At 41.9% G+C, this 25,947-nt stretch overlaps 1 protein-coding gene and 1 long non-coding RNA gene across 2 annotated transcripts; one reads left to right on the top strand and one right to left on the bottom strand.

Moving 5' to 3' along the window:
- STARD7 (StAR related lipid transfer domain containing 7) lies at positions 1 to 24,876 on the bottom strand. Its single transcript, XM_027620637.2, has 8 exons — positions 24,059 to 24,876; positions 13,518 to 13,726; positions 13,121 to 13,170; positions 11,555 to 11,665; positions 11,392 to 11,474; positions 10,834 to 10,933; positions 4,205 to 4,289; positions 1 to 3,354 (listed from the first exon to the last, which is right to left on the bottom strand). Exons 1-8 carry the CDS (start codon positions 24,379 to 24,381, stop codon positions 3,170 to 3,172), a joined length of 1,146 nt encoding a protein of 381 aa, XP_027476438.2. The 5' UTR covers positions 24,382 to 24,876; the 3' UTR covers positions 1 to 3,169.
- On the top strand, positions 24,866 to 25,945 carry LOC113937017. Its single transcript, XR_003524461.1, has 2 exons — positions 24,866 to 25,002; positions 25,341 to 25,945. It is a non-coding gene; the product is annotated as an uncharacterized LOC113937017 (long non-coding RNA).
- The last annotated feature ends 2 nt before the right edge of the window (positions 25,946 to 25,947 follow it).

The raw sequence follows: 25,947 nt of genomic DNA, 5'->3' as shown, positions 1-25,947 counted from the left end.
TAGTTTAAACAACACAACTTTATTTCTTACGGTTTGGGAGGCTTAAAAGGCTAAGATCAAGATGCTGCCCAATTCTGTTCCTGGTGAGAACACTCTCCTGGCTTGCCAACAGCTTCCTTGTGTCCTCACAAGGGTGGAGAGGGAGAACAAGCAAACCTCTGGTGTGTCTTCTTATAAAGGGATTAATCCCATCATGGAGGGTTCCACCCTCACCACCTCATCTAAATCTCATCACCCAAAGGCCCCATCTCCAACACTATCACATTGGGCATCAGGGAGACACAGTTCAGTCCACAGCAAAGTGTATATATAAAGACAAAGCACACACCATAGCAAGTTAACAACCAGCAGTGGTAGGGAAAGGGTATACAAGGTTTTATTACTTTTAATTTTTCAAAACAGAGTTGGGAGGACTTTTGAAGCTGCTGGTGACATAAAGCCTGGGAAAAGGTTAGGGTCACATGAGCACTGTCTTCAAGAATGTGAAGTACTATCCCATGGAACATTTTTCTTGTGTCGCTCCAAAGACAGGGCTTGACCCGCTTGACCCACTGGTAGACGATGAGGTGGCACATTTAGTCTCCATGTAAAGAACTTCCTGAAAGACACAGCTGTCCAACAATGGAAATGTTGCTTTCAGAACTCAGATGTTTCTCAGTGGAAGTGTTAATACAGAGCCTAGAGAACCACATCAGGGAAGCCACGTGCATGGGCCTCTGTAGCAGGACGGAGGCCAGAACCAACTTTCCAAATTTCAGGTTATACAGACACATGTGCACCCATAAGCATTACAACGTCTAACAAGTAACCTACAAGTAGAAGACAGCTTTCCAGTGGTTATCTTAGAACAATTTGGAGAAAAGAGTTTTAATAGTTCAGGTGTCCATTTGTGTTCACCTGTTTCCCACAGGCAGAATCACATAACTCAAAATTCAGGTTATGCTCTATAAAGTAGTTCTAATGTATCAATTGCCTTGCAACAAATTGACACTCTAGCAAAACTGCCCGTGTGACCCTACTTCCCACCAAGTCAAGTGGAGTGAGCTCACCACCCTCCCTCTCCAGCCAGAGCCCTGGTCGGCCTCCTAGCCTAGATCTGGCTTGCTCAAATCCTCTCCTTTCCTTGCTCCCTTCCAAGTTTCACTGTCAGCAAAGCTCAAACACTATTTCCTCAAGTTGATCCTTCTTTAAAAGCAAAGGATATCAAGACAAGGAAATGGAAATAGATGGGTTTGGTTTCAGTTGCTAAACCGATCATCTGGAAAGGGCTCATGGTCAAGGCAAAGTGGTTAGTTGTGTGTCAGCCCTACCAAGGAAGACCACACCCTGCTACTTCCACGAGCCAACCCTGAGTAGAAACACTCTTTTCAACTTTCTGATCAGGAATAAACAATTAGTCCAATATACAAGATTTCCCACCACCACATGTCCAAACACAAACACTCTTTTGTACCAATCTTTATATATTTATTCACACATTTGATAAAAATGTCACAGTTAGAAGTGAAATCATTACAATGACATAAGTGACTGACCCCAAGTACAGAGTCAAGTTGCCAAAAATCAGAACATGAGCAACACACACTTCATTAACACCTGTGCACTCACACACTCTGCCCACACCCATCCATGCCCCACCAATCACAGGTGCTAAGTTCAGGGGAAACTTTCCCTGGCTTCTGTCAAGTCCTGGGGATGAGAAGAGAGAAATGATCATGAAAAAGAAGCTGGGACTGGTCGACATATCTTTCCGTTCTGCCAACCACTCAGAGAAGGCAAGACATGAAAAGACGGATGCAGTTATTTCCTTGGCACAAAACTTAACAGGCAACAAAAATGTCAAGGGCTTTAAGTCAGTCTGAGGTTTAGATCCCCCTTTCAACACAAAAGGGTAGCAAGTAGGGAAAAATCCAGCCATTTAAATTCTAGGGAAAAAAGAGGAGGGAGTATTGAAAACTTGATCCCTATTCTCCTGTCAGATTGCAACATGACCAAAGCAAAATCAGCCAGGCCAAACTGATACCATCTGATTGTGACTTAATCCAAACAGTGTAGTTTGCTTTCATTTTAACTCTGAAGAGAGGGAGAAAAAATTTTCAGAGGAACAAGAGGATCAGATAAACCACATCCCCATTATATTAGTATTTGGGGGAAGATTACATCTATTTGTTTACACGGCTTGTCTACAGCTCTGAGAGCTCCAAGGGAGTGGCCCAATCCCCACTGCTCTGCCTTTAGCCTTCCAAGATGGACAAGTCCTCAGCATCCAGTCAAACCTGAAGTGTGAAAAATAATGCCTGAATCAAAATGGTGTTTTCTGTACAGTGGGACCACGGAGAAATCCTATTCCATTTCCCAATTCCTACTTGACACAAAGGTTAAAAAAAAAAAAAAACCTAAAGTGTGATGTTTTGAGAATTGCCATTAACCCTATCAAAACATTGATGACACAGAAAACTACCATCTGAAATACTCATTTCCCAGTGTTCTTGGTGAATGAGCTCTAAGGAAGGAGGCGATGATCCAAATTAATATAGTCCATGAATACAGAAGAACTGACCAATGCAAAGGAAACTGTTTTGGGTAGGGCGAGTCAATAGGGTGGGTACTGAGAGGCAGAGAGAAATTTCCTGGTACAAACCGGACGTCCCCAAGATAGAAGCAGGGTGAGGACAAGGCACTTACACTGCCCAACAACAGCTCACGCCCATTCAACACCAGAACTGTTACCAAGAGCACTCCCCGTGACCCCTCACTGAAGACTCAACCAGCCAACTGCACTTTCCAGTTGGACCTTCAGAACTGAAGGAAATCCCAAGTGCTGCAGAACCGATGGTGGAACCTGGAACGTTGGCAGAGGAAACCACTCAGAGGAAGCAAAAAAAAGTTGTCCCCTTCTGGCCTGAGGTGAGGTTTGTTCCAGATTAGCTCGGTGAAATACTGAATTTCAAGATGCTTGGCCTGAGAATATGACAACGCCCCCATGGATGCCTCCTTCTGTTTTGATAAAGAGCAATAAGGGCTCTGAATGAAACTGGACACCAGTTACTGAGTTATCTTGCCCTGGTGGTTACAGCAGATGCCTTCAAATACATGTCCCTGTTCTGTAGCAGATAAGGGACTGAGACAGGGCTAAGAAGCAGCCTGTCCCTTCTTATCCCAAAGCCCTTCAAGCGTACTCGATCCGGGCAGGGCCACAACTACCCTCATTCTTCCGCTCGGAAGATGGGGTGGTAGCCTTGGCTTCACTACCGGTTTCCAGAGGCTTAGACGAGATATAGTCCTTTACTTTGATCTCCATGTTCTTGGCTTTAAGAGTGGCCATGTGCAGCTTCTCCAGGAAATCTGGCATGCCTGGTGGGAGAGGGGGAAATTTGGGTAGGCTGAAATACAAACCAACAGTAGGCTCAAAATTAGACGGCCTATTTCTTTCATGGTAGGGAGCCAATTCCTTCTTCTAGAGATCACAGCCTGATTGACAACCTAGGTGATAGTTGCCTCCCAAAATGTATGGGAAATGAAAACAATCCATGACCTTTGAGATCCTCAGAAAAGGGGTGCCAATCAAGCCAATAAATCCCCAAAGGCTTTTAGGTGATTAAAATATCACTTATCAGTAGCATAGCCTAAATATCTGCCAATTTTATTTAGACAAATATCAAACAGGAACACCTAATCTCTCCATTCTCCCTCTGAGGTATCAGAAGCTGCCTACAGAGAAGCAGAAGAAAGAAAATCACATAAGAACGCTTTTTAAAGCAAGGAATTGGAACGAAAAGGTGCAGTTACAGCTTTGATGTGTAGCCTTTGTCAAGACACATGGTGGCCCCCTTTTCCAGAATACTATCCTATAACGACCACATTTTCTACACTAGATTTTATGGCCTCCAACAGGATCTAAAAAGAAAAAATGATTAAGTGCATTAATGTACACAGTCCATATTTAAGGAATTAAGCAAATGTTCTCAAAACTCCCTTCTGGGCACATGCTGCTTTCTGGGATTCCACAATTTTCATCCCTCCAAAGCCCAGCTAGAGGCTTCAATATCATTGTAATATTCAAGAATGGATTTGGAAGGATGTTTAATTTCCCCAGAAGTGCTCCCATTAGACAAGCACTAATCCTCTTGCTTGCCATTTAGAGCTAGAGAAAAACAAAATGCTCAACCCAGGCTCCAGGGCCTGTATACAAGTACCCACTCACCACTGGAAACCATCCAGCTAACGCAGTAGCGAGGAAACACAGTCTGGGGATTGTCACTGTATGTCAACAAGTAGTCAAAGCCATTCTGGAAAAGAAAAACAGCAAAAATAATGATACTTGAATTACCCACCATAGCTTCCATATCCAGTATCACAGAATAATCATGATCTGATTCTGGGGCAGCAGTGCCATTTTTTTACCCTGTGCAAAAAAAGAGTTAATACTGAAGACCGCATAGGTCGCTATCCACAGAAAGGCCAGCCTGCAAGGTTGACCCTCAGGGGGTATCGGGGAACTTGGCTCCCAGAGTATTCCCAGTCAACAGTGTACTGGTAAGAATGGCTCCCTGTGTCTTCTCTATTCATGCAAACATTACAGTTTATGCTGAATACCTGCTTTCTTTCTGGCGCCATCCGGGATTTTGGTATATGTTATGTAGAGAATCCCTACGTGACCAGCCCTCTATAAAAATCTTGGGTGCTGAGCCTCTAATGGGTTTCTCTGGGCAGAAACATCGCAGACACGTTGCTCTTATTTTTTAAAGATTTTATTTATTTGACAGAGAGAGACACAGCGAGAGAGGGAACACAAGCAGGGGGAGTGGGAGAGGGGGAAGCAGGCCTCCCACTGAGCAGGGGGCCCAATGCGGGGCTCGATCCCAGGATCCTGGGATCGTAACCTGAGCTGAAGGCAGACGCTTAACGACTGAGTCACCCAGGCGCCCCTTTGTTGCTCCATTTTTGCTGCTGGAAGGAGAATGTGCTCTGTGTGACCTCTCACAGGAGAGCAGGAGGAAGCCTACACATGGATTCCTACAGACTCTGCCTGCCTCTTCCCTTATGATGCAGCTGTGTATCCTTACTACATGACGAGAACACATCTCAAGAGTACAACTATATACTGAGTCCTACGAGTCCTTCCAGCGAATTTTCAAATGTAGGATGTTCCTGAAAACTCCAACACATACCCTCAAATGTTTAAAGGTCTTAATCTTTACCAAAACGGTATAAACCCTACTACTACTATGACTAATAACAGCAAATATTTATAGAGCACTTAACAGTGAACTGCTTCCAACTTGGGACAATCCTCTAACATAGGTACTGTTACCTCATTTTACAAAGGAGGAAACAGCACAAAGAATAACTTTGCCCAAGGTCACCTACATACTCAATGACAGCCAAGATAAACCCAAAATTCTGACCACAGGGCCTATGCACCCACTCTTTTTGGCTCACCCCTCTCATTGCCTATTACAGTGAAGGTCAAGGAATTAGAGATTTCCAGGTGTCTTGATCCCGCAAGAGATCTGAACTAATTATGCTCCACAGAAAGGGATAAGAGATAACCACTTTTATGTCTGCACTTTTTAAAGCAGACTGGGCACAACTCCACGTGGCAGAACTACAACTTTAAATTCCCATGCTTTTACTCCAAAGTCCATCTTCTTTTTCCCCTGAATGAATTGTTTAATCTCTTATTCATTTACTCAACATGTATTTAAATGTCCGCCTCATGTGTGGCACTGTATGCTAGGTACTTAGAGCAAACAAAAATGTGCTAGTCCCTGCCCTCAGGAGCTTATGGCATCGACAGAATAGATGCCATAACAGAGATACAGAATCAATACAGAATCAATACTATGGAAGTAAAGAGAAAGGAGAGGGGCGCCTAGGTGGCTCAGTTGGTTAAGCATCTGCCTTCAGGTCAGGTGATGATCCCAGGGTCCTGGGACTGAGTCCTGCGCTGGGTTCCTTGCTCAGAGGCGAGCGTGCTTCTCCCTCTGCCTGCCGTGCCCCCCTGCTTGTGCTGACAAATAAATAAATAAAATCGTAAGAAAAAAAAAAAGAAAGGAGAGGTAAAACCTGTACAGTGGAAACATTAACACTATCCACCACAAAGCCTGGCTGTAAATGAGTTAATACATATGGAAGATTTTATTCTTCCCATAAAACACTTGGATTGGGAAGTCAAGAGATCTGGGTTCTCATCCACCACTGCTTGTATTTTATTTTTTTTTTAAAGCTTTTATTTATTTGACAGAGAGACAGCGAGCGAGGGAACACAGCAGGGGGGACTGGGATCAAGCCCCCCGTTAGACTCCCTGCTCTGCGGGAAGCCTGCTTCTCCCTCTCCCACTCCCCCTGCTTGTGTTCCCTCTCTCTCTGTCAAATAAATAAATAAAATCTGTAGGTAGGTAGGTAAATAATAAATAAATAAAACCAAAAAATGATTATTACCCATTGGAAGAAGGAAGGAACAAGGATATAAGCAAAATCACTCTGAATCGTTCTTATTTTATAGATTTGACTTTGGAAGCATAAGTTTTTTTTCATAATTTAATAAAACAAAATTAAATTTAAAAAGCAGTATCCAAAAATCAAAAGTAAAATGGAAAACAAGGAACCTAACTATGAACTGAATCAGCAGGAAAAAGCACAAAGACAGCACCTATTTCAAGTAACTTTAAAACTCAGTATTTTGGTGGGGGCTGTGTGGCTCAGTCGTTAAGCATCTGCCTTCGGCTCAAGTCATTATCCCAGGGTCCTGGGATCGAGCCCCACATCAGCCTCCCTGCTCAGCAGAGAGCCTGCTTCTCCCTCTCCCACTCCCCCTGCTTGTGTTCCCTCTCTCGCTGTGTCTTTCTCTGTCAAATAAATAAAAATCTTAAAAAAAAAAAAAATACACAGTATTTTGTATACTGCATACACATCCTAAGGATAAAAAAAAAATACAAATTTTAAATCGCCATCACTGGTGATCTTGGTGGTATTATTCTGAGGCTGTTGTGTGTGTATTTCAGGTTAAAGCTGATGAGTAGTTATGCTCAGGTGATGAGTTGAATTTTCCAGCACAGGAAAAGATGATAGATGTAAGATATAAAATACAAATTAAAAACTCTCCAGTCTGAAATATGAATTAAAAATATTAGCATGCACTTAGGATTTATCCTTAAAACAAATAAACAACATTTATTACTTAGTTCTAGCTTCAGGCCTAAACACAATGAGCAAGCCAGTAGCTATGAGGACTCCTAGAAGCCAAATTCTGGTATTTATTTTTAAAGATTTGATTTTTTATTTTATTTTTTAAAATTTACTTATCTGAGAGAGAGAATCTCAAGTAGACTCCCTGCTGAGCACAGAGCCTGACGCCAGGATAAATCTCACGACCCTGAGATCACGACCTGAGCCGAAATCAAGAGTCAGACACTTAACCAACTGAGCCACCCAGGCACCCCTAAAGATTTTTTTTTTAAAGATTTTTTATTCATTTATTTGAGAGAGAGAGAGAATGAGAGATAGAGAGCACAAGAGGGAAGAGGGTCAGAGGGAGAAGGAGACTCCCCACTGAGCAGGGAGCCCGATGTGGGACTCGATCCCAGGACTCCAGGATCATGACCTGAGCCGAAGACAGTTGCTTAACCGACTGAGCCACCTAGGCGCCCTAAAGATTTTATTTTTAAGTAATCTCTACACCCAACATGGCGCTTGAACTTACAACCCCAAGATCAAGAGTCACATGCTCCACCAAATCCTGGTTTAATTTAAATGACATCCTCTAAAAAGGAACCAGGGCTCCCTAAAGAAATGCTAATTTCCAGGTTTACAGCTAAAACCATACTACATGTATCCTAGGATGAACCTAGGATATCTTTTAACACCAGAAACAAGAGAGCCCCTGAGGTCAAGTCAAAAGAACAAGCCAGTTAAAAGGAGGCTCCTAATGGCCAATACTGGGGCAATTTGAGTCTCAGTAAGTGTAACTGTAATGGGGCGCCTGGGTGGCTCAGTTGCTTAAGCGACTGCCTTCAGCTCAGGTCATGATCCCAGGGAACTGGGATCAAGCCCCCCACATCGGGCTCCCTGCTCCTCCCTCTCCCACTCCCCCTGCTTGTGTTCCCTCTCTCACTCTCTGTCAATTAAATAAATAAATATAATCTTAAAAAAAAAATAACTGTAATGGATTAGAACTAACCAAACATGTTAAAAACTGATATACCTATAGAAGTCTTCTACTGGTTCTTCTACAGCAAAGACTAATGCTACTTCTTCAAAACAAAAACAAAACTTAACCTTTGGAGGATCACTGGTTGAAAGAACCAATTCATTATTTTCAAACTCATAAATAAAAGAAAAAAAAAAATCAACCATTTCTCTTACTTCCCTTTCCTAAGTAAACTAAAGGAAAACAAACGGTGAGAAAATTTTTCCTTAATGTACTTTAATAAGTGGAAATAAATGAATTACAGAATCAGCATTTTGTTATAACACTAATGAAATAATGGATCTGATCAATAATAATTTCTAAATTCACAAAGAAAGAGACAATCAAACATCACCTGCTTTCCAATAAAGTGATCTTGCCCAAAACAACCAACCAACCTGAATCTGTTTAAGCCTTAGGTTTCATCAATAACTACCAATACCCAGGAAATACAGCAGGGGACAGAACATGTTAAATAACACTATGGATACTATGGGGACACACACAATCATCAAGGACAAAGAACCCTGCTTCTTCAACAAATACAATGGCAAAAAAAAAAAAAAAAAAAAGAGGGAAAACTTACTGACTTCAAAAGACTCAAGAGATAGTATGAACAAATTTTAGTGTCTGGGTCATATTTGGATCCAGACTCTAATAAACCAACTTCAAAAAAATTTCATGGACAATTGGGAAAATTCAAACACTAACTAGCTTATTTGGTATTAGGGATTATTAGGACACTGAGGTTATGTTTTCAAAAATCTCTTCAAGATAAACACTTAGGTATCTACAGAAAACTTCTTCTATAGCGAAGCTAGAAACTGCTTCAAAATAATCAGGACAGCAGGAAAAGGAACAAGAAAGGATACAGATAAAACAAGTACGGCCATGAACTGATGACTGTTGGAGCTGGGGATGGACACAGAAGGTTCATTATACTATTCTACTTCTTTATCTTTCATATATATTTCAAATTTTCCCTAATAAAAAGTTAAAAAAACACCATACCTTGGCTCAAGGATCCCATCTGGCAGTCCAAATGCTGCTGCCTGGTTTTCAAATACTCTCTGTACATGGTCAATGTAATTAGTCACTCCTCGCTAATCTCAACCGTCCTTTCTAAGTGGTGAGTCTCTGAACATATTCACGGCTCATTCCTGTCTTGATCTTAGGTATATCATGTCCCCTACACTTCCTGTTGTCCTCTATCCATCCAGTCTGCCTTTTCATAAGAACCAACTCAAATCTTACCTTTTTCGTAAGAGCTTGCCACAAATATACCAAAAGAATTTTATAGGTAACTCTTACTGTTCCCCCACCTCAGCTGAAAAATTATTTATTTTATCCCTACTTAGATGCAACACACTCTGCTAGGTGCGAAACGATGCTTCAGCTGCTTCATGGTCACAATTTCTAAAGGTAGCAATGCTGGAACTCAATTCAGTTTTTTCAATTGGAAATAAATGGACAAGGTCCAAATTTCAAAAGCAATATAAAGGAAAAAAGTGAGGCCTAAGTCTGCCTCCCACACTATCTCCAGCCGGACCTAGGCTCCACTTCCTAAAGGGGACTAGCCATGGACAGTAACCTTGCTTCTTTTCGATCTTCTAAAGTAAGGACTTTCAAACATTTTTAACTATGACACACTGTAAATAATACTTTTTACACTGCAACCAGTTCTCTCTCTCAGCCTCCTACACACACATTCATACATATTTATCTAACTAAACAAAAGTCTCATGAAATATGCTTACACTCGGATGATTTCTATCCTATGTATTCTCTTTTTTTAAGCTGGTCATAAAGCGCTAAAATAGTTTTGTCTTCCACTAATGGGGAGCAATTTGAGGTTTGAAAAACACTGCTCTAAAAATACTATACAAGTAAACACACAGATCTCCCAGTTGAGAGTCAAACACCACACTGACTGAAATGAACCACCATTTCTATCACATTTAAAGTCCCACTTCAGGCAGTATAAATAGAACAACTTGTTGAAAACAAAACCATACTAAAGTACACAATTCATACACCATGAAAACAAAAGTAATGGGGAGAAAACAAAGCCTTTAGTTATAAAGTGAAATACAACTAAAAACAGCAACCAGTGGAATCAATATGTAAACTCAATAGCAATTTGGCTAAAAAAAATAAATAAAACACTCCCTAAGTTGAAGAAAAATATTCTTCTCAAAGAAAGGTCAACAGAATTTTAAAGAAGACTGACAGGATTAGTCTAACCCTCTCATTTTACAGATAAGGAAACAAAAGTCCAGAAAAGTTTTAAGTGTTCTGCCCACTGTAGTGAAATTTTGATGGAAAAGGTGCTCCCTTCAGTTCCTAAAGAATGCTGCTAACCACAGGCCAGTTTTCTCCTGTCTCTCCCATGAATGGGAGTCAGTGGGTCGTTAGTACTCTGTCCTGGGGGATCTTCCAGGTATATCACCCTAGAGCAGTGGTTCCCAAACCAGGAGCATCAGCCTTGGGTCATACCTAAGCACTGTATGTTAACAAGCTCCAGCAGACTCTGATGCATGCCAAGTTTGAGAACCACTGCCCTTCTCAGGTCACACAAAAGGCATTCCTTGAGAAAACCCCAAAGCCACTACACATCCTCTCTTGGACGATGTAAAACTCACCTCATCAAATGACTTGTGGGGACGGATAACCATCTGGGATTCATACGATCTGACCCTTACAAATTCTGGAGACTCTGGAACACTAGGGTGCTCCACAGCACTGGTAAGGAGAAAAGTTAAGGAAACTCTTAGTAATGTCTACAAATAAGAAAACAGCATGAGAGCTACAGTTAAGAGGAAAATCTAAAAAGCTGGCTCTAATTTTTAAAATAAAACAGAAGAGTCACTAAAATGAGTTAATACAGACTAAGTTCTAAAAACAAAGTGAGTTTCCTTGGTGATTCCTGGCTCATTAGGCTTCGTGTTGAAGAAAAGAGCACTTCTTTTTTTAATTATCAACACTAAGAACTAAAGAAATGCTTTAATGAAAAGCGTACACAGATCCCTTCAATATTCCTAGACTGTGGTCACCAGTCACAGCCCACTCATGTTCTAGCTGGGATGGATGGGGTCCTAGCATCACTCATAACGGCGCTGAGAACATGCAAACTCCCACCACACATATATGAAGGACACAGTTAAAGTAACTCAGCAGGAGCCACAGGTAACCACACATACCGTGACACCAACACCATCACATTGTTTTCCTGATCCACGCTATACCGTCGAACATAAACATAATCCCGGGAGTACATCGGATACTAAAGAAGAGGATAGGCAGAATTAGTGTGATGCCCCACATGGGTGTGATCAAAGTAAAAACAGTAGTAAAAATACTCACAGGAAAATGGGTTACCCAGTGAAGAACCTCAGAACCACTAACCACATCCCTCTCAATCACTTCCAGCTTGATTACCAGGGCATCCCACTTTTTTCTATATTCTGTATCCAGCTGCAGAAAGAGAAAAGATATGAAGACCCAGGTAATCCAAAACAAAGTTGCAGAAGGTTTCTCCAGATGCTTGGACCTCTGACCCAAGGACCTTATTCTGAAACAGTAACCTGAGCTAAAAGTGGCAAAATGTGAAAGACAGGGCTGTGTTTACTAGAGATAAGTCTTTTAAAATCCTTTCTTATAGACCAATAGCATTACCTTGAAAGTTAATATTAAAAAAAAAAAAAAAAAGGGGGCACCTGGGTTGCTCAGTCATTAAATGTCTGCCTTCAGCTCAAGTCATGGTCCCAGGGTCCTGGGATCGTGCCCCTCATCAGACTCCCTGCTCAGCAGGAGGCCTGCTTCTCCCTCTCCCACTCCCCCTGCTTGTGTTCCCTCTCTCGCTGTCTCTCTCTGTCAAATAAATAAATAAAATCTTAAAATAAGACAAAGCAAAGGAAAACGTAGGAAAAAAAATACTGTAATAGACATGTCTCAGGAAAATGCAATAGGTATGATATAAATGTGTAAGGACAAAACAATTTTTTAAAGTTTCAAACAGACAAAAATACCCAAGTATGAGCAGACACCTCACACAAAGAAATGCAAATAACATATTTTTTAATTTCTAGCATGACTGGTAAGTAGGGAATTTCAGAATAAGACATATCATATACATCGAAACCAACCAAATAAATTGGTAAAATTCAGTGCTTGGGGGGAAGTGTGCATCTGCGTATTACTAGTGGGTGTTACAATTATCAATTAGTTCCAGAAAGCCTGACAGAACAGTGAAATATCCAGGAAGGAAAATAATTTTTTTTATAGAACTCTGGGTGATCCCATCTCCCCTTTTCATACGTTTCCCAAGGAAGAAAGCAGTCTTCGAAGAGATACTCTTCATCTTTACTAAATAAATACCTTCACTATGGAAATGTTCCAGATTCCTAAATCCTGACTGGATCTGTACTGAAGAGGAAAATGCTACAAAGGACATCATTGGGTCAACAGATAAAAACCAGAATACAAGCAGAAGATTACTGAGAGCTGCATCCATGTTAAATTTATAGACTTTGATAATGACACCATGGTTAAGAGAATATGTCTAACTTTAGGAAATACACACTGAAGGATTTTGGAATAAAGGGCCACATATGTAACCTGCCCTTAAAATTATTTAGAAGAAAATAACTATAAAACCTTATAAAATATACTAAAAGCACTCAAATACATTCCTCTATTTAATCTTCCCAACAGCCCTGTGAGAGGACAGAATTGGTCTCATCCCCACTGGACAAAGAATGGTAAGCCCAATGTTTACCCAGATGTTATCTGACATGAGATGAAGGGTACAGAGATAGATGGATGTACTGAAACCATGTCTTCTGAGTCAAAGAAATTATTCATGTGGACAGTAGTTGAGTGGATTTCTAGGCTTAGAAGCTCCAAATCCGAGAAGAAAAATGTACTCACCTGAACATTGAAGAACTGCCGAGGTGTCACATCTGTGTAGGTTCCAAAAACTAGAATGACAAGAAAGAACAAGAGATGTCTGCCACACCCTCATCACTCACCTTATTCCTATCGCTTAACTGCATTTCAATTATAGAGTACTGACAGATCTTAAAGGCAGATTCAGAAACTAGACATCATACTGGGGCAGCAAAGTAAGACAAAGACAACCTACAGCAAAGTATAGTAATGAAGACACTGAGATGCTTGTCATCTGGGAGAAGAAAAACAAAAAACAGGAAACCATGGCAAATTTTCTGAGCAACAACCAGAACAGTTTAGAGAGTATGAAGAACAAAAGTCCTGCAAATCTGGGCAATCACAGAAAACACCTGCAAGGCAGCCAAGCTGGGCTCACCTCTGTACCGGTAAAGGTGGGTGCCTGTAATAGGGCGCCGCCAGAGCTTAAAGTGTTTCTTATCCATCACCATTTCCCATGGCTGTTCTTTGCCCCCTGAATCTTCATTTCCTTCTCTCTGTGATTTTGGTTCTGGAGGGTGGCATTCAACTCCAGAGCACTGAAACATATGTGACATTTCCTCCAACCGTTTCATTTCATCAATGGATCTGCGAAAAGAAAAATAAAAGGAATGGTGCAGCTGGTTGTAGTCAATCCTTGTCCACACAATGACTTGTGTAAGAATGGTGTGAGTTGGGGTGCCTGTGTGGCTCAGTTAATTAAGCGTCTGCCTTTGGCTCAGGTCATGATCTCAGGGTTCTGGGATAAAGCCCTGCATCGGGCTCCCTGTTCAATGGGGAGCCTGCTTCTCCCTCTCCCTCTGCCACTCCCCCTGCTTGTGTGTGTGAGCTCTCTCTCAAATAAAGAAATAAAATCTTAAAAAAAAAAAAAAAAGAGTGGTGTGGGTTTAAAACAGTATAAAGTGTAGTGAAAACTCAAGTTCCTGAGTTTGAATCCCAGTCCAACATTCATTAACCTAAAACACTACTTAGTCTCTATTCTTTTTTTTTTTAATTTATTTTTGACAGAGAGAGAGCACAAGCAGAGGAAGCAGCCAGTAGAGGCAGAGGGAGAAGCAGGCTCCCCGCTGAGCAGGAAGCCCGATGCAGGACTTGATCCCAGGACCCCGAGATCATGACCTGAGCCGAAGGCAGACACTTAACCGTCTGAGCCACCCAGGCGCCCCTTAGTCTCTATTCTTAATCTTTAAAATGAGGATAATAACAAGACCTACACCTCAAGGGTTGATTATAAAACTTAAACAATTACATATTTTCCCTCTTTTAAAAATGTAATTCACATTCCATAAGAATCATCCTTTTATAGTTTACAAGTCAATGTTTTTTAGTATACTCACAAGGTTGTGTAACCATCACCACTAATTCCAGAACATTTTCACCATCCCCCCGCAAAAACCTATACCCATCAGCAGTCACTCCCTAGTCCTGCCTCCCCATAACCTCTGACAACCACTAATCTATTTTCTGTCTCTATGAAGTTGCCTATTTTGGACAATTCATATAAAGAGAATCATACAATATATAGTCTCTAGTATCTGGCTTTTTTCACTCAGCATATTTTCAAGGTTGATTCATGGTATACTTTGTTCCCTCTTTTTTTGGCTGAATATTTCACTGAATGGATATATCACATTTTGTTTATCCATTCATCAGGTGATGGGCACTTAGGTTGTTTCTACTTTTTGGCTATTATGAATAATAACGCTATAAACATTTGCATAGAAGTTTTCATGTAGACACAGGTTTTCATTTCTCTTGAGTAGGTTCCCAAGAGTGATTTGCTGGGTCATAGCAACTCTATGTTTAACCTTTTGAGGAAGTGCCAAATTATTTTCCAAAGCAGCTGCCCCATTTTATAGTCGTAACAATATATTAGGGTTCCAAATGCTTCACATCCTTGCCAACACTTGTTATTAGACAATAACTATCTGATTCTAGCAATTCTAGTGGGTGTGAGAAGTATATCTCATTGTGGTCTTTGATTTATTTCCCCAGTGACTAATGATGCTGAGCATATTTTCAAGTGCTTATTGGCCATCTGTGTATCTTCTTTGGAGAAATAGCTATTGAAATCTTTGCCTATTCTTAAATTGGGTTGTCTTTTTATTGTTGAATCGTAAAGTGTTTTTATATACTCTGAATAATAGTCCCTTACCAGATATGATTTATAAATATTTTCTCCCATTCTGTGGGTTGTCTTTTCACTTTGATAGCGACCCTTGATGAACAAGTCTTTAATTTTGATGAAGTCCAATTCATCTACCTTTTTGATTGCTTATGTTTCTGTGTTACAGCTAAGAAACCCATCGCTTCCTAATCCAAAGTCATAAGGACTGACATCTGTTATTTTCTTCTAAGAATTTTAGTATTAGAAAAAAGAGTTTTAGTATTAGTTTACACTTTGATCCATTTTGAATTAATTTTTGTGTATGGTGTGAGGTAGAGGGTCTAAACTCATTATTTTGCATGTGCATCTCCAGTTGTCCCAGTGCCATTTGAAGACTATTGTTTCCCCATTGAATTGTCTTGGCACTTTTATTGAAAATCAATTGGCCATAAGTTTTAAGGGTTTATTTCTAAACTCTCAATTTTATTCCAACAATTTATAGATCTATCCTTATGCCAGTACCGTATCATCTGAACTACTATAGCTTGCTATTAAGTTTTCATATCAGGAAGAGTGAGTCCTCCAACTTTGTCCTTTTTCAAGACTGATTTGACCATTCTGGGTCTTTTTCATCTCCATCTAAGTATCAGGATCAGCTTGTCAATTGGCACAAAATAGTGTGCTAAGATTCTGACAGGGACTGTGTTGAATTTACAGATCAGTTTGACTAGTATTGCTATCTTTACAATATTGTCTTCCAATCATGAACACAGATCTTCCATTTATGTGTTTTAAAATTTCTTGCAATGATCTTTTGCAGTTTTTAGCAAAAACATGGAGTACAATGTTGAATAGAAGTGGTGAGAGCAGACATCTTTGTCTTATTCCTGATCTCAGGGGAAAAGCTTTTAGGTTTTCATCACTAAACTATGTTAGCTGTGTTTTTTGTAGATGCCCTTTATCAAATTGAGGAAGTTTCGTTCTATTCCCAGTTGTTGAATGCTTTTTATTTTCTTTTATCATGAAAGGAGGTTGGACTGTCAAATGCTTTTCTGCATATACTGATGACCGTGTGGTTTTTGTCCTCTTTTCTATTAAGGTATAGTATTAAACCGATTTTTATATGAACTAACCTTGCTCTCCTAAAATAAATCCCACTGTTCCTATTCCTTTTTATATATTACTGGATTCCACTTGTTAGTATTTTGTTCAGAACTGCCTAAAGCTTTAAAACATTCAAGATATTTATTATTATTAAACATTCCATATATTTTTGTGTTGTTTTATACCTTTTAGGGACGTATACATATAAAGACAAAGGAATTCAATACAACTAACTGGGATAGATAATCTGGGGGACAGAGGAGATTTCAACTGGGCAAAGGTAGAGAGGAGGCTTTACCTATATTTTATTTCTTAAATATAACTATTTGGGGGTGCTTGGGTGGCTCAGTCAGTTAAGCAACCAACTCTTGGTTTGACTGAGATCATTATCTCAGCATCCTGAGATGGAGCCTTGCATAGGGCTCTGCACTGAGCAGGGAGTCTGCTTGGGCGTCTTTGTCCCAGCCTCTCCCTCCCCCTCTGCTGCATGTGCGCTCTCTCTCCTTTTAAAATCAATAAATAAACTCTTTAAAAAATATGTAAGTGCATTTGTAACATTCATGTTAAAGTCTTTTTAAATATCTGAAACATTAAGTTGTTTTTTTTTTCTAAAGAGAGGGCACGAGGGGCGCCTGGGTGGCTCAGTTGGTTAAGCGACTGCCTTCGGCTCAGGTCATGATCCCAGGGTCCTGGGATCGAGCCCCACATCCGGCTCCCTGCTCGGTGGGAAGCCTGCTTCTCCCTTTCCCACTTCCCCTGCTTGTTGTGTTTCCTCTCTCGCTGTCTCTCTCTGTGTCAAATAAATAAATAAAATCTTTAAAAAAACAAAGAGAGAGAGGGCACGAGGGGGTGGGCAGAGGGAGAGGGAGAGAGAATCTTAACCTTACCCACATGGAGCCTAAAGATTCTCTCTCCCTCTGCCCACCCCCTCACACACACGAGTGCTCTCGTTCCCTCTTTCAAATAAATAAAATCTTAAAAACAAAAAAAACATGGCTTGTATTTTCCCCTTAACCTTTAAATAGCAGTTAGGAAACAAAGATTGCTGGCTATCACATACAACTCCTGCTATTCAAGACTGAAGAAGACACTAACTACTAATATACTGTGTCTGAAATGCCCACTCCTCTTCAACCTTCAAAAATACATAAGGTTCAAGGTTAACTTCCAGGCAGAGTTGACCATATACATTTACTTTTATTCTGTACAGACACACATCACATTATAATTAATCCATCTTTGTATCTACCTCCTTTACTAAACTATGAATTCCCTAATGTCCCAGAATCAGTCTCTTTCATATCTGTATTTCCAGCTCCTAGCAAGTACCTGGTAAACATCAGGCACTCAAATGTTTACTGAATAAATTGAGTAAATATGAAAGTAGGCCCCAATAATTCAAGTCCTTATTGAAAGATTACATTAACACATTACTTTAAAAGCCAAAAATTCAAAGTCATACTGGTAACCCAAGATTAAAAGTTTAGAGCAACACAAAGTAATGGTGACTATAAAGATCTGTGTTCCAGTCCTGGCTCTGCCAATTGGCTGTGTGATCCTATCTATCTATCTATCTACCTATCTATCTATCATCTATCTATCTATTTGACAGAGAGAGAGAGGGAGAGAGAGAGACAGCAAGAGAGGGAACACAAGCGGGGGGAGCGGGAGAGGGAGAAGCAGGCTTCCCACGGAGCAGGGAGCCCAACGTGGGGCTCAATCGCAGGACCCTGGGATCATGACCTGAGCCGAAGGCAGACGCTTAGCGACTGAGCCACCCAGGCGCCCCCTGGCTGTGTCATCTTATGCAAGTCATTCTACCTGTAAAGCCCTCACTTTTTCCACCTATAAAGTTAGGACATTATTTCTTGAAGGTTTTTATTAGCTCTAAAATTCCATTTCTCTGAATTTTAAACTTTGTGGACTTTGATGAAAATATTTATACAGGGGACATTTTGACTGCCCAAAATCTTGTCATATTCGGGAGAATCCCAAAATAGGTGGGATACAGGCCCCTCTCAAGCCCTAGCAGTTAGAGCACAGCACCTAATTTAAGTGAGGTTAATTAGACTCTTCTGGTAGAGGGTATGAATCTTGAGGAAATAATACAAGGCACAGGATCTTTTGGAGATTATTCTCAGTGATTTTGAAGGAGTTGAGTGTCCAGCAGTGCAACCAATCTAGGGAAAACAAAACCAGCAACACTGCCCTGAGGAGATTATCCCTATAGCAGGTCTTGGCTGTTCTCTTGGCCAACCTGTATTCTGGCCTTTTTGTCAATGCCCTGGGGTGACCTAACACCTTTAATTAATCCCTTTGATTAACGCCTTTCGGCTTAAGTGAACCAGTATCAGCTTCATTTGCAATGAAGAACCCTAGCCAATACAATTTATACTGATGTTCTGATGAAAAAAGTTTAACCATTTTTTAAAAAATTTAATTTGAATTAAAAATTGCAAAACAGGATTCACTGCTACCACTGCAAACACATATAGAAATAGGGAAGGAACTTCATAATACACAATAGGATCTTTCATGAGAAAGCAAAAGCAAAACCACAGCTAGACTTGCTTAGAGAACAATTCAGGCATCACATGGCACCAATTTATGACACTTTTCCGGACTAGTAAGTCATTCTTCAATAAAAATTAAGGACCACCCTTGAATGTCATTCTTATCACATAATGAAGAAGGGGAGAAATGCCTTATTAAAACTACATCAGAGGGGCGCCTGGGTGGCTCAGTCGTTAAGTGCCTGCCTTCAGCTCAGGTCATGATCCCAGGGTCCTGGGATCTGGCCCCACATCAGGCTCCCTGCTCAGCAGGAAGTCTGCTTCTCCCTCTCCCAGTCCCCCTGCTTGTGTTCCCTCGCTCGCTTTGTCTCTGTCAAATAAATAAATAAAATATTTAAAAAATAAATAAAATTACATCAGGGACTCATAAAATTACATAGTAATAAGATTTTAAGAAAATTAAACTATATGACTATATGCAATATTTTTAATGGCCTTCTGAGGTGGTACAGAGCTTCAGACCCACTGCTTAATCAACCTCTCCTATATAATTAAACGTCACTAGGTGGCCTTGATTAAAATTATGAGACTAAGTCCCCAGAGGGGGAGAAAAATGTTCTGTGAAGAATGACATTCATTCTTGAAATAACACAGTCTAAATGCTGGCCCAAGACTGCATCATGAAATACAAATGATTCTTGTCCCCAGATTCAACAACCTTTGAAGGGTCTCAACTTCTAAACGCTGACATAACAGACATAATTAGCACACAGGTGCCCAAAGTGGGCATGTATGTGGAAGAAGGAAAACTTCTCACCGTACATCTCTTTAGCCTGCTGTGCCAAATCCTGTTTGGACAGGGTGGGTGTCTAAACCTTGTTATCTGAGACTTAAATAATAAGAAAGGACAAAAGAGATTATTCCCAAATAGTAACAGCGGATTAGTAAGAGGATCAAGAAAAGACACCCAATGCTTCCCTTTCTCCAAAACTAGTCATCTCAATATGTGAGAAAGGCTGGACTTAAAGATATGGAAGCCGAAGGCATAAAACTATTAAAACAGAGTAATAAGTATAACCAGTTTTGGCTCATGTAGGAAAGAGGTCCTGACATCAGTATAGAGAGTTTGATATAAAGGTCCAAAATGATTCAAATGAAGCCATCCCTGTAACTGGTAATTTCAGCAAGACAACTGCCTCATTTCACATAATCCCTTCCCTAAATTCCAAATTACTGTCAAAGTTAGGGACTTTCAATACTTAACTGTCATGAGACATAAGAAATACAAGACATCAGGGTGCCTGGGTGGCTCAGTCGTTAAGCGTCTGCCTTCGGCTCAGGTCATGGTCCCAGGGTCCTGGGGTCGAGCCCCGTATCGGGGTCCCTGCTTGGTGAGCCTGCTTCTCCCTCTCCCTCTGCTGCTCCCCCTGCTTGTGTGCGCTCTCGCTCTCTGTGTATCAAATAAATAAATAAAATCTTTTAAAAAAAAAATACAAGACATCAGCTAGTTCACTGCAATTGTGGGCCAACTAGTTAATGGTAAAATAATGAAGACAATATAAAAAATTCACGTCAGGTTTTATGTAGTTCTGATGATCGAAGGATATGTCAGTAAAAAAATCTTTAAGTGACAGTGGCAAAAAAGAAAAAGGATTTTTTGTTGATCATTTAATAACATACTGAAAAGTTAAAATTGTTCTGAATGCCATGAAGAGACAAAAATGGGAAACAGTTTTCTTTATGAAATTTACTGGCACTTATTTACTCAAATTTCTGGAGCAATGGACTGTAACTTTTTTAAAAAGAGGAGGGGTTAATGGAACATTTTCCCCTAGCCTTTCATATTTCTTAACTTCCTTCCTCTTTTTGTTCCTGTAACTTTTTTTTTTTTAAGATTTTATTTATTGGGGCACCTGCCTTCGGCTCAGGTCATGATCCCAGGGTCCTGGGATCAAACCCCGCATCGGGCTCCCTGCTCGGCGGGAAGCCTGCTTCTCCCTCTCCCCCTGCTTGTGTTCCCTCTTCACTGTGTCTCTCTGTCAAATTAGTAAATAAAATCTTTAAAAAATAAAAAATAAAAAAAGATTTTATTCATTTATTTGTCAGAGAGAGAACACACATACGAGCGTGCACAAGCAGGGGGAGTGGAAGACAGAGGGAGAAGCAGACTCCCCTCTGAGCAAGGAGCCCCATGTGGGACTCAATTCCAGGACCGTGGGATCATGACCTGGGCCGAAGGCAGACGCTTAACCCACTGAGCCACCCAGGCGCCCCTCCTGTAATTTTTTTTTAATGTTCCAAAACAATAAAAAATTACTATTGTATTTTTCCGTAAGATCTGCCGTGGGCTCACAGGACGAGTGATTCTGTACCAAAAATAGTGACTGAAAGTTACTCTATTTGACTTAAGTGAAACCAATTGGGTAAGAATCCTAGACCAACCATTAAAAGACCCAATTTCTACACCTGGCCCCCATCAATCAAAGTCACTTTGTACAAATTACTTCTTTTATCAAATTTTCTTGCTGTTGCTAGATAAATGAGATTCTATTTGTGAAGATGTTCTTAAGCACAAGAGAATTGAAAGTGATTATTCCTTTTCATTCTGAATAGTACTCAAGAAAAAACACATACCACATTAAAGCACACATTCAAAGAGAGTACCAGGACAAGACGGTACAGAAACAGCACAGAAAAACCAAATGCTGTGATTTAGTGGCCATGGTACAATCATGCTCTTCTTCTATTATACAATGGAAAAAAAAAATGCACTTGTCCTGAGGCACATTCAATTGTGCTCCATTATGGAAGCCACCCAAAATCCTTTCACTAGAACAAAATCTAAGATGTTCTAAACTAGGGGCCCCTGGGTGGCTTAGTCGGTTGAGTGTCCGCCTTTGGCTCAGGTCGTGGTCCTGGGGTCTTGGGATCAAGCCCCGCGTTGGGCTCCCTGCTCAGCAGGAAGCCTGCTTCTCACTCTGCCCCTCCCCCTGCCCGTGCTCGCTCGCTCTCAAATAAATAAAAATCTTAAAAAAAAAAAAAGATATTCTAAACTAGCTATGACAACCTCAGCAATGGCTTTTTTTTTTCTTAAAGATTTTATTTATTTATTTGACACAGAGAGAAAGACAGCGAGAGAGGGAACACAAGGAGGAGTAGTGGGAGAGGGAGAAGAAGGCTCCTGGCTGAGCAGGGAGCCTGATATGGGGGGGCTCGATCATGACCTGAGCCAAAGGCAGACGCTTAACGACTGAGCTACCCAGGAGCCCCACCAATGGCTCCTTTAAACTAAACTGAATACTTAAGCAAAGAAAATTAACCTGAATCCAAAATATTTTATTCAATAAAAGACAAAATATTAGAAACATGAGAAACCCACAGAACCACTTTACAATCAAGATACAGTTAATAGCATATTTGTCGCCCTAGAAGGTAACAAGCATTTTTTTAAAATCCGCAAAATGGACACCATCCAATCTTAAGTATATGACTGAATTCAGGCTTGACCTGGAAAATGAAGTGTAAATGAAAGCCTTTGCTAAATAACTCTGGAGGATCAAAAAGGCACCTTATGTGTTGGGCCTGACCTTAATCTGTGTTTATGATATTCCCAAGTGGGTTAACAGAGCAATACCTTTTCAGGAGTTGGATTTGAATAAAAAATGTTTGAACTGCCCCTAAGTTTCAGAGACAGCCAAAAAAGGTAAGAGAGGGAAATAGAATGAACATGGGGCCTGGTGATCAACTGGTCTGTTTCTGCCACAGTGGGTAGTAACTACTGCCTCAAATGTTTACCACATTCATTTTTTATCTCGGTTTTTTTTTCTAGCTCCTGCTAATGGCAGACCTACTAAATGGAGGCTCCAGGATATACTGTCCATAAAAACACATGAAGTAAGCCAAAGAATGTCATCTACCACCTAGGCCCCCAACACTATTCCATTCCCACCCAAAACCATCTTCCCTCTCTTTTGCACCAGGTAGAGCCCTTTTCTGGTCTTTCTCCACTTCCTGGGAATTTTTCTCTCAAACTTGACTACGGTGGAACAAGGCTATTTCATCATCAAAAACAAAATGAAAATTCAAAGTTAATTGATAATTTAATTTAAAAGTTTTCCTCCCATAAATATTCTCACACCTAAGCCTGTTTCATTAGACCAATGGACAAGTTGCAAAATACTAACAGAAATTAGGCAAACTCCCTATCATGCTTTATTATATTAACATTTTTGTGAATAAGATTGTTATAATTTTAAATTTATATCCTCATGGTGGACATTTAGTGACTAGTAAATTTTCTATTTATTTATATACTAATAATATCTACTAATGCAAGAATCAGAAAACCAGTCTAGGACCAACCACCTATTTTTGTAAAGTTTTATTAGGAAACACAAATTTAGGAGGAGGGGAGAGCAGTTTAGGAATATCGGTTAAAAGGAAAGAGAGACACTGTAAAGTGAGCTAAATCAAATCAGAGCTAAATCATGAGATTACTTGAAAACTGTAAGGGCTCAGATTTAAAACCACAGATTAACAAATTCAATCAGTGGTACTGCATTTTTTCACACAAGTTTTGATGATGATGACAGCGTGATTTCAGAGGCTAATGAAACAGTATTTCCTAAGTTCTAGCTAAAGCAGCAAAAATCTGACCTAATTTTTGCCAAGTTAAAATGTCTGAGGCCCCGGTTTATCTGAGGAAGACAAAAATCCCTTCCAGCCACAAGAGTCACGGTAACAAAGGAGCTCTCCCGGCATTTCTCACGAAATCCCACTAGGAATGAAGTAATTTCGTAATTGCGTAACCATACCCTTAGGTCAAATTTAAAACCTATTTTGAGTTTGCACCTTTCTGGATGAGTTAGAGATTACGTGAACAATGGGTTACCTTCAATATCTAATTTATTTTTTACAACGTTATTTCTTCAGTGTCACGCTCCCTATTCAAAGTCTTCCCTCCTACGCTAACCTATACTTCGTTATTTCTAGCCCGACAAGTGAAATTAACACAGAGAAGCAATAAAAACGTGATTTGCTAAAACAGGATCAAGTTACTGCAACGCCACTTCAAGTACCACCGGGTAAACGGGAGACACTGAGCCAAAAGGCAGGCCCCAGGGTTCGACGTGCCAACCTCCCAACCTGACCGGCCCCCACCCCAGCGAACACAAACGACATCGCCGCACGGCTCACCTCTGCAGCTCCTCCTCCTGGATCCTCTCCTCATCCCACACGAACACGCCAGCGAGCGCCGCCATCAAGGCAGAGGCATGGCCAGGGCGGCCTCGCAGCCGGCGCCAAAGGCGTCCGAGGAGGACGCGGCGCGAGCTCTCCGAGTAGAGGCGGCCGTACAGCTGCGCGATCTGCTGCGCGCGCCGCACACGCAGGCCCGTCACGAAGCGGCACTGATTGGCCAGCAGGGCGAGCAGGCCCCCGCCCTGCGCCCCCCCGCGCCCCGCCGCCGCCGCCGCGCCCGCCAGCCAGGAGGCCAGGGCCGGCGGCCTCCGCAGGAACATGCCGTCTGCGCGCGCTCCGCCCAGACCCCCGCCTTGCCACCCCCCCCCGCCCCGCCGCGCGCCCGGAGGCGAACTAGGCCTCCCTCCCTCACAGGGCAAAAGGAACGAGCCCGGGAAGGCGCGGCGGCCTGATGCCAAGTGCCCCTAACTGGCCGACCCCGAACTCGTCTCACGATCTAAGAGGCTTTTCATCTCTCTCTGCAGCAACCGCTGAGGAAGAGTCCCCTTTGCGGAGAGAGTCGGTCATGGCACAGCAGCGGGGGTGGCCCCGCAACCTCTGCCAAGAGGCGTTCGTAGGCTCGGCCCGCGAACCCGACGGACCGACGCCGGTCAGCCCCGTTGGCCCCCTGCCTCCTTGGCGTCCTCAAGCCGGCACCAGGGATCGTGGTGTAGAGCGCCTGGGAAGCAGCGAGGTGGGCGGCTCAGTCGCGGCAGCAGGTGAGGTCCCAAGCTTTCCGCGTCCGCCACATGCGCTGCTCGCCTACAACCTACCCTCTTCGCGGCCGCCCGGGTCCTGATTGGGCGCGGCCCGGGCTCCTCGGTGCTGATTGGCGCTGCCAAGCACTCGTCACCGCTCCTTCCAGCCCCTTCGCGCAGCGTGCCGGGCCCCTGGCTAGCAAGGTAGGTGGCGCACCAGAGAGCTAGTCAAGGGCGCCTGAGATTGACCCGCAGACCCGCCATATTCCCGCCACCCGGCCCCGCCCCGCGGAGGGGCGCGACCGAGTGCCGGTTAGGTTCCTAGGCGGTGCTCTATTGGTCTGAGAGACGGGGGAGCGTCGCCTCTTTTAGTAATTTGAGTGTAGGGTGGGATGGGGTCTCGGCATTTCCTCTGCGGGGTGCTGGGGGTGGCCAGGTTGGGGGGGAGGGTGGGGGCGGGACGGTGTAGACGCCCTTGGTGAATGGACACCCTGCTGAGACCTAGAAGTAGCTGCCATCAACACCTTCTTCGATCTCTCCAGGTGGCTCTCCTGCAAGGTACCGAGACAGTCTCCGAGGATCGGAGTCTTAGCACTCATCTCTCCGCGAACCCCACGTCGCTAGAGTGGGCCGTTGTGGCATCCTTAGAGCTCAGGACACTTTCCAGAGAGTTACGTGGGCAGGTGGCCTGTCGTAGGCTGGAAATGCGTAAGCCTCTTGGTAAAAGGGCAGCAGAATGGAGTTACTTAGGGCAGATGCCCCTTTTCGGCTAGTAGCTGTCGGACTCCCTTGACTCAAAGGTGACAGCGTGAGAAGGTAAACAGGTCTCCTGAAACCTACTTCGCACCACCCATGAGCACCCTGGCTAAATGACCTCGAAGGACATTAAATTATTTTTCTGTAACCCAAAAATGAAACTGTTCGATGTCCAGTAGGAGAACCTTACACTAAATTGTTTCCTTAATTTTTTTAGTTATATTAATACCTTAGGGACAAGAAAAAAATATTGTAAAAGGACATCTTGATAAAAAAGGAATTGTGCTCATTCCAAGATAATGCATTTAGAAATTTTACTCTTACTGTAGCTATTTGAGCAGTTGTAGATGTTCTTAATAAAAAGTGTTTCTCCAAAAGAGAAAAAAATTAAGC

Source organism: Zalophus californianus, chromosome 8, assembly GCF_009762305.2.
Source record: "Zalophus californianus isolate mZalCal1 chromosome 8, mZalCal1.pri.v2, whole genome shotgun sequence".
NCBI classification, from domain to species: Eukaryota; Metazoa; Chordata; class Mammalia; order Carnivora; family Otariidae; genus Zalophus; species Zalophus californianus.
This window is presented reverse-complemented; position numbering and strand designations above follow the sequence as displayed.